Source organism: Camarhynchus parvulus, chromosome 2 (assembly GCF_901933205.1).
Source record: "Camarhynchus parvulus chromosome 2, STF_HiC, whole genome shotgun sequence".
In the NCBI taxonomy this organism is placed as follows: domain Eukaryota; kingdom Metazoa; phylum Chordata; class Aves; order Passeriformes; family Thraupidae; genus Camarhynchus; species Camarhynchus parvulus.
Window position 1 is genome coordinate 52,679,594 of NC_044572.1, and position 13,014 is coordinate 52,692,607.

Consider the following 13,014-nt stretch of genomic DNA (forward strand, 5'->3'; position numbering starts at 1 on the left):
TTAAAACTTAAAAGAGTAAATATATTTATTTCCAGACTATAAATTTTATCATATATTCTCTGTTTAAATATTTTGTGTGTGTAGACTAAAGGGAACTAAAATCAGGCTCAAAAATATCACTTATTATTAAGTTATTGAAAGGGTTGAAATGACAGCCTGAGATTCTAAGACTATGTTGCATTCCATATGACTTAATCCTCTTTGGGAATCAAACTTTATAGATTTGTTTTGAAAATTTTTGAGAAAAATTTTGGAAAGTTTAAAAAAACAATTACATACTGATTTTGAGTTCATTTAATATGCTTTTCCAACTTCTGAGGCACTATGTATTTGATCTTAGAGCGAGAGGTCAGGATCAGCCATGGACATGCAATCTCCAGGGGAGCTGCTTGGTCAGAGTCAGCTCCTTCACTGCACACTGCTGCACAGATTTTTCTGTCAACATAACTATGTATAGTCACAACAAATGGGTATCTGTTTGGGTAATATCCACTTTAGAATGTACATCACCTGTTTCAGATGAGAGATAATTATGTAATTATCCTACATTTCTGTCATGGGATCATAGATAATGTCCTTATCAGAAGACTTCTCTGAGGCTATCCTAACACTACACTGCTTTGCTATAGCTTCATAAATGTTAATAGAAAATACACTCTGCAGGTACGTCTTAATTTTACATGATTTTTTTTTCACTATAAGAAGTAGTAAGATTATTAATATCTGTTGAGCTGAAGTGTGGTGTCTTTCTGTTGACTCCTGACTGATTTCCAGATTAGCCAAATATTTCTCACAAATATTTGCTCCCTTACCTTAGTCATAATAGTGTGGCAGAGTTGAGTGGGTAGAGCAGTCCTAGCAAAGTAGGGGAGGACACACAGAGGACAGACAGCTTGCCTCAGCATTTAACTAATTTCTGTGCAAATTTTGAAACCTGGATGTTCTGGGGAAATGTCATTGCTACATTGCTGGGAGTAATTCACTTCACTATTTTAATATTAGCTTTCACTATATAAATATTTGTAATCCTAATATCAGCTGTATCTGTACCAAGCATGGAACAAGGAATGATTTGTTACTTTTAAGTGTGTTCAGCTGGGAATATTTGTGTAAACCCAGAATAGCAATGGGGAATTTGGGTGTCTATCAGCCGCCTTTAAGGTGGGAAGTAAAGTTTGAGTACCTAATCTCAGTGTCATCTAAAAGCTTTTAGTTGAAACTTTGTTTTCTGAGATGGTCATCATGACACATTTAATTTCTTAGATCATGTAGAAGAGTGGCCCCACTCAGACGGGGAAGCTGCTTCTGCCTTAAAATTCAGAGAGTGACAATTTAAACTTTCACTGACTTAGCAAAAGAGATAGCATCTCTTGAATAATTATGGTTTGAGCTATGGAGGGGAGGACTGCTTTCTTGTAACTTACATTTGGCATGGTATAAAGCTAGAAAATATGGCCGAGAATTTTGCAGGCTGATTAAAAGCCTTTTGAAAACCAAACTTGTCTTGTTTGAAATGGTCTGTGACTGTGTCCCAGAAGTGTGGTTGGTGCCCTAATATGAGTTGTGTGAGGCTGGGTACCCAGATTACATGAAAATTGAATGGAGTTGAACAACTGGCAGAGGCTGTTATTTGTCCTCTTCTAGTCTTTCAGTAGCTAAATCTTATCATAGAGTTTTGTGTTTGATGTAACGATTTTGTTTTATCTATGCCTTCCAACTTGTAACACCTGATTGCTTTCAAAAGACAGGGTTAGAATGTCTAAATCAACATGTGTAAAAGCAATAACTATTGTACAATTTGCAATCATCAATTGGGAAATGAAATGTTTTTATCAGATTGGTCAGATTTTATGCTTGCTGACTTAAGGCTTATTTTTTTTTAACATCCTTTCATCTCTCTTGACAGTTTGCTCTGACTTCACCTTTCTTGTATCTGTTCTGATCTCCTGTAAGCCTGCCTATTCAGGAAGTTGTACTTCCTTGCCTTCTGACCAACACATGGCAAGCATTTTCCGAAAGTCGTTATTCGTTTTGCTAACGCATTTGGCAGCTCTGACACTGCAAAGTTTCTCATAATGCGTCTGTTAAACTTCGGCTTTTGTCATCGCAGAGAATTGCTTGTGTTCTTCTGCTTGTTTCATTAATCTTTATTAAGTAAAGATGTAAGCTGTCTTTAATTGAATATTTTCTTTTGGCAATAGAACAAGCCAAAAGGTGTTTCTCATTAATTTGTTATTCAGCAGGGATAGCCATCTATCTGGATTGAATTTGTGACAATGTTTAGTTCCTATTTGTAGAAATGCCTATGTTGAACATATTTTTGTATGTTTTGCTCAGAATATCTTATACAGCCTGACTTTGTAATGTCATTTGTCATCTGGGAATTGAACTACAGGGAATTGGTCTGTGTTGACAACGTCTCCATGTTGGTTTTTCCTATCCTTTTAGTACAATGTGTTTTATATTTGGCCTTATAAAGTTTTATCATGCTATCAAATCATGAAGAAGTGCAGAAATTATGGCTTTTGGTTTTCTTGCGCATGTGATACGAATATTTTGAACACAGGTCATAATGAGAAATGCTGACCTTTCTTTTTATGACACAGAAAATCATACCCAGGCTGTTCTGTAGATTTAATTATGATGCCATCATTAGCTTGAAAACACATTGTATTGAAGAAGTGAGAGTAGCAATTTCAGGTGTTGAATGAGTTTTCATTCCTCCTTTCCAGTTTCTGTGCATTTATTAATTTTGTGACATTTACTTCTTTCTCAGTTGTTTTTTTGAAGGTGCAAATTGTTTGCACCACTATCCTGAGCTGTTAAATTTCATGAAATACAAATCAAATACACAACAAGCTGAGAAATGGAGAAACATTTTTATTAATCTTCATAAAAATCCCAAATGAATCTAAACTAACCTACATAAAAATACTTCTTTTGGAGTGATTATTCCTAAAGTTGTGATATTGCAACACAGTAATGCCTGTTTATCCCAGATGCTTTCAGGCAGCTCCTAGCCAAAATGAATTTTTTTTATACATGTTAGGAATTCTGTCATCATATCATCAGTAACTCCTAGGCAAGGAAATACGGTGTGTTCTCTACACATCTTGAGATAGCATAGAACCTACAGACATATGAAACTTTGTCTGGGGCAAAGTTGTTTAATTGGTCTGCCTGGTTTCTAAAAGTTCATGAAGAATGTCTGCCATAAATATGTCTAAAAATCCCACTGTCGTCTGGCAAAAATGTAGCTGACATGGTATTAGAAAGCTAAACCTGTAAGAACACATTAGTCTGTTTTCCTAACAGAGTTCTTTCTGGAAACATGTTTGGGTTTGGGTTTTTTTTGCTAGCATTTTTAAATTTAGTGTGACATTTTTGAACATTTGGCAATTTGGGCAGTAACACTTTTGTGCAGTCCAGCAACTTTTACTGTTATTACTTTTTTTTCGTAATCTTCAGCCTGACCTTTCTCGCTTCATAATATTTATTTCTGTTTCTCAGAACAGAATCATTTAGAGCGGATTGTAAAGCAAATTATGTTTCTCTTATGTGATAAATATATTGACCATTTAAAAGTGGATAAATTAATAGTAGTTTGTTATGACATGTTATTTTTTCCCCCAAACTTTTGTCCCACATGATGCCTGAAAGTATTATTATTGTTCCTGTGCTATGTTCCAAACTTTGAGTGCCATCACATGGCTCCTGCACACTAAGCCCAGAACTATAAGCTTTGTTGTGTTAGAAGTAACTTCCATGTTTCAGAATAAATGGGCCTCATTCATCATGGACAGATGTTACAATGTCACACCAACCCCAGAGCAGTAGGTAAGCTAAGATTTATTTCCTGTTGTAGAATGTTTTTGGGTTTTTTTTTTTTCTGGTTTTTGTTGGTTTTGGTTGGTTTTTTTTTTAATATATGTGTCTGATTTAACTAGAAAAATCTGAGAGAAAGAAATACTTTTAGTCTTTCCATTTGCCAGGAATTGTGGTGTATTAATACCAATGTAATTTAATCAGATAATAGCAGCAATTTGGCTCTTACATTTAATTGCAATGTGTATATATTGCCAATATTCACAGGAAATTTGTATGCTTCAATTCATTTTACCAAACAAATATTCAGTCAGCTGCAAATAGTGTCCGGCATAAAGTTACTTCTGCCATGCCCCTAGCTAGTGATGACTATCTTAGTGCTATTATAATTCACTGTTTATCTTGACATGATTATTTTTCAGTTTTGCTAGATAAATATTCTTAGACCCTTAAGTCTTCTCTTGTTGCTCCATATCGAAGGTTTGGCCATCAAACTGCTGGAGACCTTTCAGAACAGCTGTGAGCTGCACTATTACATGTTAGCCACCTTATTTTATAAAACTTTAATTGTCATATTTACCCAAATATTTAAAAAAAAGAGATACAGGAACAGCGAGATAATGATTTTTTCATGTTACATTAAGCATGTCTCATTTTGAATATCATACACTATGTAATGCTGCATACTAATAGAGTGTGATAGTGGAGATCTTGGTTAAGAAAATTCTTTAAAACTTTTCATTTGCAAATTTATATTTACTGACTCTATTTAGCATCCTCTGTTTTTCAGAACTTTCCAATTGGTAAAAGTCTCTTTCTTCCTTCTTGTTTGAGCTAAGGGTACAGGATTGCTGGTGGAAAGGTGTGGCGTTTGCTTTGTAAATGGCTCCAGTAAAGGCCCATTTTTCCCTCAAGCTGACACAAAGTAGCCAGTGCCAGTTCTTTCATACTTCTCGTACCCAGTTAATTTTTCTTGCTCAGAAAAAGCTTCAAAGAGTAAAGGTTCTACACTTTCTTATGTAGAAGATAGACTTGGCTGCAGGGTCAGAAGAGGAGGATTTAGGTGTGACTATGCTGAATAAGCAAATAGTCCTTTGGTGGTTGTGATCAGTGGCACAGGGTCTAACTGGAGGCCTGTCACAAGCGGTGTCCCCAAGGTTCAGTCCTGGGCCCAGGATTGTTTTACTTGTTCATCAGTGACTCAGGTGAAGGGGCAGATGCCTCCTCAGCAAGTTCACTGGTGACACAAAGCTCAGAGAAGTGGCTGATACCACAGAGGGCTTCAAAATGGTCTTCAAAAGGGCCTTGAGAGAGATGGAAGAGAAGAACTGGAAGACAGAGATGGGCAGAAAGCAGTGCCTGAAATTCAACCAAGGCAATTGCAGAGTCCTACACCTGGGGAAAAATAACCCCCTGCACTGGGGCAGTCAGAGGGCCAAACTGCTGGAAAGCATCTCTGTGGAGAAGGACCTGTGGGTCCTGGTGAACAACAAGCTGTCCATGAGCCTGCAGTGAGCCCCTGTGGCCAAGGCAGCCAATGGTCTCTTTGGGTGCATTAGGAAGAGCATGGCCTGCAGGTTGGTGGAGGTGATCCTGCCTGTCTACTCAGCCCAGGTGAGGCCACATCTGGAGTGCTGTGTCCAGTTCTGGGCTCATCAGCACAAAGAATGACATGGAGCTCCTGGAGTGGGTCCATTGGAGGTCAACGGAGAGGAATAACGGACTGGAACATATCCCTCAAAAGGACGGGCTGAGAGAGCTGGGCCTTTTCAGCCTCAAGAAGAGAAGACTGAGAAGGGTCTTCATCAATGTCCCTATGCCCCTCAAGGGAGGGTGCCAAGAGGATGAAGCCAGGCTCTTGATGGTGCCAAGCAAAAGGATACAAGGCAATGGGAAGAGGTTGATACACAGGAAGTTTCCCCTCAATATGAGGAGTGAGTTCTTTCCTGTGCTGGTGACCAAGCACTGGAAAAAATTGCCCAGGAAGAGTGTTGAGTCTCCATCACTGCAGATACTCAAAAACCATCTGAACACAATCCTGTGCCATGTGCTCTGAGAAGACCCTGCTTGAGCAGGGAGGTTGGACCAGATGACCCATTGTGGTCCCTTCAAACCCCACCCATTCTGTGATTCTGTGTGATTCTCTGTTTCTGGCAATTTCAAAAGCTTGCTATGCAGATTAAATAATGCTTTGACAATGACAATTTTTAGGAAGGACTTGGAGATCTAACTGGGGGTTATTGTCTTGTACTTGGTTTGACTGAGAAACTGTACATTTTGCCATAGAGAATGCCGGCTCATACTGGAATGATTTTGAATTCTAGACACATGAGGACGTGACAGGTATCAGAAGAAATCATATCTTCCTACTGCAAGGTATAGAATGGAGATTTGGGGAGTTGAATAGGGGTTTAGTGTGGTGCAACTTTCTTTTGCTATTTGCAGATTCTGTTTTACAAAAATCTAAAGCTTTACATGAGATTTAGAATCTAGCCAGCTGCCTGACAAGCTGAAATGATTTAGAAAACATTTAGTTTTATTAAATTAAAATTTAAATTCTATTGTCTGTCTGAAATCTATTATCCAAAATAAAAATACCTACATTGGACTTAGGGATCTAAAATAAATTCTTTTTCTAGTAGAGACTATTTAAATATTGACTGTAGCTTACTGTGATAAGCTCCACTAAAGGGGAGCCGGAGTGTGATCAGCTGCCTTATCTTACCTTCTGAGTTAAAACTGTTAAAACTATTCTCTCTGTAGTCAACTGGGATTATCTCTTTACCCTAAAGTATTTTTCACTGTTTCTAAACTTTAAACGACTAACTACATTTTATTCATCAGAAGCCTATATCTAGGTTTGAGGGTGTCATTGCAAATCTGTTCTTTTCACACTGAATTAAGTATGAGAGAACACAGAGTATTTGGACAAACATAAACTTTAGGTGGCATTTATATCTGTAGGGAGTTATTTTATATATTTGTATATCTATCTACACATGTATTTGTACAAATGTATGTATGTGTATATATTACAGTTAATTTAAAATCTGTGTACCAGACTGAATATTTTTGAATGTAATTTTGGACTCCTCTTCAAGCTTTTTGTGTTTGTGTTCCTAGTTATTTCTAAAACATCTGCACTGGGTTGGTCCATTGACCATGAAAATAATGTTCAGCCTTTGATTTTTGTCTGGATAAAGAGATCTTTCATTTTTAGCAATAGCTATTTCTCACTTAAGTCTACTTTTTCCTCCAGGAATCTTGTATATCCATAGTTCCTGGGGTGAAACATTTCCAATGACAGGAGATTTTGTCCCCACACTAGCTTTGTCCACTCAGAATTCAGATCAAAAGCAGAATTATGTATTTTTTTCTTTTTAATCTATTGTGATGTGTGAAGACTAATTGAACACTCCATACAAGTTCTAATCTTAACCAGAAAGTCATTAAATAATATCTTTTAATTTGAAACTTGGATGTTACAAAGCGTGAAAAGGAGTTAAAAAATTTTATTTGTGAAACTGCTCTAGAAAAATGCAGATCTTGTTGCCTGTCACCTTTCCTGAATTCAGTGTTTGAGGGATGGATGTTTGCCCTTACCAGAAGAGCATTGCAAAGTGTTGTATAGTTGTTCTGTCTACATACTAAATGTTTAATTTTCAGATGTTTGCTGTTTATGAAAACATTTGTGTGAGTAGATGTGTTGAGATGTCTTTTCTTTGTTAGTAATTGAGGCCAGTACGTAGTTTCTCACTTGCTTCAATATGCTTTTCACTATTCAATTAAAGTTGTTTTGCGTACTTTTTTTTATTGAGCAAGATTTTGTTTTTGAAGTGGCCCCACACACTTGACTGGTTTTAATTCTACAGTTAATTCCAATGAGATATTGGTATATGCCTAGTTAGAGCTCTTTGGAACATTTTTGGGTGGATCCAGTATATTTTATTTGCTAGTCCTCTTACATTTTAAGACATTGTTCTTTGCTGTAAACCTTTAGAATGTAAATATGAAAGGAAATACCATGAGTTCTCTTTGGGATCTCATGAATGAGATGAAAAATTATTTTTAATTGTGTGCTTTAATTCACAAAGCGAATGTTTAGACTGTCATGCCTGCTGAACAGACTGTCTGAATATAGAGAAGATTTTTCCAGGCAAGTTATGGAAAGAAATCTAGGTGATTCAGGAATTTTTTACCTTGCAGTGTATGTTGATAGAACGTAATTCTAATACTGTCCTCACAGGTAAGAATTAGACAGAAATGTTGTTTTAAAACTAAAGTTAGATTAGGAATCTTGTCTTTCACAAATACCTTGTAACTGCTCCGAGGGATTTCTCTTAGAGATATCAGAAAAGAAAGCACTTAAATAGCTTTGAATGTGCTTCCTCTTAAATCTGCACTTAAATCTGATTATTGAGGGCTCTGCCATTGTTAGAACTAATAGAAACCATCAATCAAATATGTTGCTCCTTCCCTGTTGACTTCTATCCTCTGTGATGGTGGTTACTGGTTCCAGTGACCTCCCTCAGCTGCTTGTGTAAGATCTCCTCAGTTGGAAGATTTTATGGTTGTTATTGGAAGAACATGATGACTATAGCAAAGAGAGGTAAGACAGCATCCTTCTGTCTACAGATGTTTGTTTTAAGTTAATTATACAGCTGAACAAAACTGTATTTAGGTAGTTCAGTATTTTGGACTTCATTGGTGCCAACTCTTGGCAAACAGATTGTATGTACTTGCTAAGGCCTTGCCATCTTTGTAAACAATGCTTATTTTGAAGGTAGCTCTGTTTAGGTATGGAATAAAGTAACAGAAATGAGGGGGGAGCAAGTGATGTGTCAAAGCCATAGTGTCATGATTTTAGTGTTGTTTGAAGTATTCAAGGTATCCTTATGGCAGAGTGGGGAAAACACAGGTAAGATGGGCCCTGTTGGACAGCAATTGTAGGCCTGTAGAGATACTGTAGATTCTCTGAAATAACATCTGAGTCCAACCTCAGCTGACACAGTGAATTACAAAGGAAATTTTATCCAAAAGGAATGAAACATAGCAGGGATACAAGTCTGTCTAGAGTTAAGATCAAGCACATCCTCAACCCACAGAGGATAAATCCAACTTTACTCTTAGAAATGTGAAGGAATAAAGAGAATACAATACTTTTCATTGTTTGTACAGTCTGGACATCTTGTGAACAAAAGCTGAGGAGCAATAATAGCTTAAGTTGTACTTGTCCTTGATTGAATTACTAGTTGTTCTCTTTTTCTTTTAGGTTATGGTCAGACTGGTCCAGTGGTTCAAAGAGGTGGATATGACTCCATTGCTGCTGCTGTTTCTGGTCTCATGCATATCACAGGGCATGAGGTATAGTGCACAACTTACAAATTTCATAGAATCTTTGTGCTGTGTCCCAAAACTGGCTGCTGCATGGAACAAGTCAGCCTGCTGGTACCACATCTCTTATGTAAACCCTCCTGAGTCCAGTAAGAGGTCTCATCTCTGGGAATCTAAGAAAATAATAGTACTTGTATACTTCAGCTATGTCACTACAGGCTTGCAAAGAAAAATGCTCAAGAGACAGAAAATTAAAGAAAATAAGAAAAATCCTAAATCTCTAGTGAATAAATTGGCAATGTGTGCTAACCTGTTAATGGTCACTTGTAGTCACTTCTAGAGCTGTAGTAGACACATTGTTGACAGCTGGATGATAGAACCATATCTGTGGGTGTGAAGTCTCACTGATGCTTGGATATTGATATTCCCTATGTAAAAATGGGAATTGTGAAGCTATCTAGATAAAATATCTGACAAAATAGATAAGATATCTGACAAAAGCTGGGTGTTTTTCAATCATTCTGCCTACAAATAGGCAGAAAGATGCCATGCATTTCTGAAAATGCTTTATGTGCTACCTATTCCCACTGACATCCAAGATCTTTGTTAGCTGTGGCAGTGCAGGAAGCATAACAGTAGTTTAGTATCTGAATTCTAGAGGTACACAGAACATGTGTCCTCACCTCAGAAAAACGCTGGTCAAAAAGCATTTAATTAAGTGTCTTGAATGTGGTCCTGAAATGTCCCTTATCGAGTGAGGTAGTGTTACAGGTCTGTTCTATGCATTATAAATGCCAGATACCATTCTAGTGTGGAGGTGCTCCTGGTACTCTGGAAGCAGTAGTGCAGCTCTTGTGAGTACAATACTTGCATGTTCTAGATAAACAAGGAATTCATAAAGTTTCTGTACTAAGTGTCAGTTGTTCATGTTTGAGTATGTTGTTGAAAGCTAACCACATGATCTGGACACAACTCTCTTGTAGGGTTGATATTCTGCCAATAGACTTGTTTTCTACTGAGAACAATGGCAAACATCAGAAGTTTGTACTTCTGGCAAGTATTGTTACCAGAGTTGTCCTTTTTATTAGGGAAAAAAGCCAAAATCGAGCATTTTTTGACTGAGTAAGCTGAAACATCTTGTGCCTAGTTTCCTGAGGCTGTTTATTTCTGCTGTGTTACTGGTATGTACTCATAGGATGTTCCATCTCAGAACATGAGAAGACGTGAAATTGAGTGCTGTCCTTACAGGCATTTCCCTTCAAATATATCATGTACATGTGCACTAAGCAACGACTGATCACAGTAACTGCAGTGTAAGTAAATTTAACATTGCGTCTGTAGAATGGAGGTTAATACTTCCAGTACAACGCACGCCTCAAAATATACCAATCAAAATTGGAAGGGTATACAAACTGTTAGAAAGGGGCAGATGTTGTTAGTACAACATTAATAAAGAAAGGTAGATAGAAAGATTGAAAAACACAGGACTTTTGTACTGCTTTTCAATGATATGTGAGTGCCAGAATAAATAACTGGTATACTGAATAATTACATGCAAGTTATATTATGAAAATAATAGTCCTCAGTGGCTGTTATGAAGATAGATTTTATAAAAAGTTGGTGTTAAGGTCTACACTGGAAAAGCAGATGTTAGCATCACCTCACCAAGCCGCGAGGTAATGTAATCGTAGGAATCATTTAGTCACTGTCAGTTACAGCTTTGTCTGTTCACCGGGGGCTTCTAAGAGTTCATTCAAACTTAGTCACTCTTTTGCATGATTAAAATGAGCAGGCAAACATTTGCTTATTTTTCTTTATTTGAAGTTGTTTATGTAGCATTTCCTCAATTTCTCAAAACCATTTTTGGATGTATAGATGGACAGTATTGTTTCAAAGACGTAAGTAGTCAATTACTCCAAAAAAAAACAAATGTGCTTTTTGTTGTTGTAGTGAAAACTTGGATCCAAGTGGCTGTAAAATCATATGCTTGTTGGAAAGTAACTTCAAAATGAAGTTACTTCAAAAGTGAAGTATTATTAATAGCAAAATTTTCCATTTTTTTAAACATTTATGTTCATGTGACAGAATTGTGTTTAAAATTTCACAAAACTAAGTCTGAACAGAAGTAGAACACCTTGTTTCAGTCAACATGTAGAAAAGTGGCCAAAGAAAAAGAGGAAAATAGGAAACATAATTTCATGCTGTTTTTTTAAAATAAAGCTTAAATTATTTGTTGACTAGATAACGTGGAATTAATGTGCTAAAATGAATAAGTTCATTTGAATGGGTACACTAGGGTCTGGTTTTTTTTTAGAATAAAATAGAAAATGCCACTCATAAACTGGAAATGAAAAAAAAAGGAAAAGGTATAACAGATTATGTTGGTTTTGTATTTAATTGCAGGAGCTGTACATAATCAGTAAAACATCATCAGTGCAACAGTGCTCTTTGGAAACATCCCTTTGGTATACAAACCATTGAATGTTCTTGCAGGAAGGTCTCAGAGGCATCAGCTGTTGCAGCACACAAATTGAATGAATCTGAGCAAGCAGTAAAAAAGCATCTACATACATGACTGAGGTGTTGAATGTTGAGGTAGACATGTTTACATCAATGTATAAATATTTATGGTTCCTTAGAAAGAATTTAATAATAGGGTACTAAAATTTTGTCCAGTATCTGACACATACAAAAATGTATAATCCAATAGCAGTATATATTCCTGCCTATTAAAAAAAAAAAAAAATGAACAGCTTGCACTTTTTTTATCTTTTTTTTTTCCTGGCATCACTTAATGGTAGTAACTTTGAAATGCTTCTGAGTGATATTCTGAACCTTGTAATCAAGCTATAACTTCTGCAACATTGCAAAAATATTGGCACAAACAACTGCATTTGTGCTAGTGTTGTTTTTGCTGATTGTACAAACCCAAACACAGTAGAATAGTGTCTTTAAATCATGGTTTTGTATACAGTAATCTGCAAGCTCTTACATGTGTACATGATTACTTGTGTATTAGAAGTTATCACACGTGTGAAATTTGAAATTCTAATTGAAATTTCTGTGACTCATCAAAACAATAACTTGAAATTAATTAAATAAAGTCCAATTTGGTTACAAATCCCCTTCCATCTCCTAGTGGATTATTACATCAATTACTTCAATACTTGAAGTACCTTTAGAATGGTGTATTCTTTCTTGAGGAAAAAACATTTTTGTTTTACTGAATATGAGACAGCATTTAATCTGCAATCCAGAGATGCCATTCATTCTTCAGTTTAGTACCAAACAAAGTGTTACAAAAGAATACACATGGTATATATAGCTGAGAGCTGTTGAAAAATACAACCATCGCTGGTTCATATTAGCTTCAGCAATTATTTCACATCTGTAAAACTACTGGACTTAGAATGCTTTTCTTAAACATGTAATTTCAAAACAAATTTCATTTTAAATGGATGATTTTTGTATTACTGATGTAAATTTGGGAAGGGAAGTTATGTTAAAGGGCAAAAAAAAACCTCAGGAAGGGAAGCTTCTAAAACATGGTGTGGCTATATCTGGGCGAGAATATGTCAACAAATTGTAAGGAATTTAGCAAACAGCAAAAATTAGGAATAAAAATCTAAACTATAAGATTGAGCAATAGCAAAGCACAGTGATTTAAAAACAAATCATCTGCTTAACTGGTATGAATCTTTATCCTTTCAAATGAGGAAAGGGCAACTCCTGATGTTGCACCTAATTTAGAGTTCAAGCCAGCCCTTGAGGCTGGATGGCAGCTTTGTTTGCTTAAGACACATTCTCCCTGGCTAGTGCTACATTTGCTCTTCCTACCAGAACAATAAAATCATT

At 36.3% G+C, this 13,014-nt stretch overlaps 1 protein-coding gene across 1 annotated transcript in view; it reads left to right on the forward strand.

The window, feature by feature from the left end:
* SUGCT (succinyl-CoA:glutarate-CoA transferase) overlaps positions 1–13,014 on the forward strand; it is a 315,155-nt gene that overhangs the window by 29,716 nt on the left and 272,425 nt on the right. Inside the window, exon 7 of the mRNA XM_030966674.1 lies at positions 9,098–9,189. Within this exon, the coding sequence (XP_030822534.1) occupies positions 9,098–9,189 (92 nt within the window). The remainder of the gene's footprint in view (positions 1–9,097; positions 9,190–13,014) is intronic.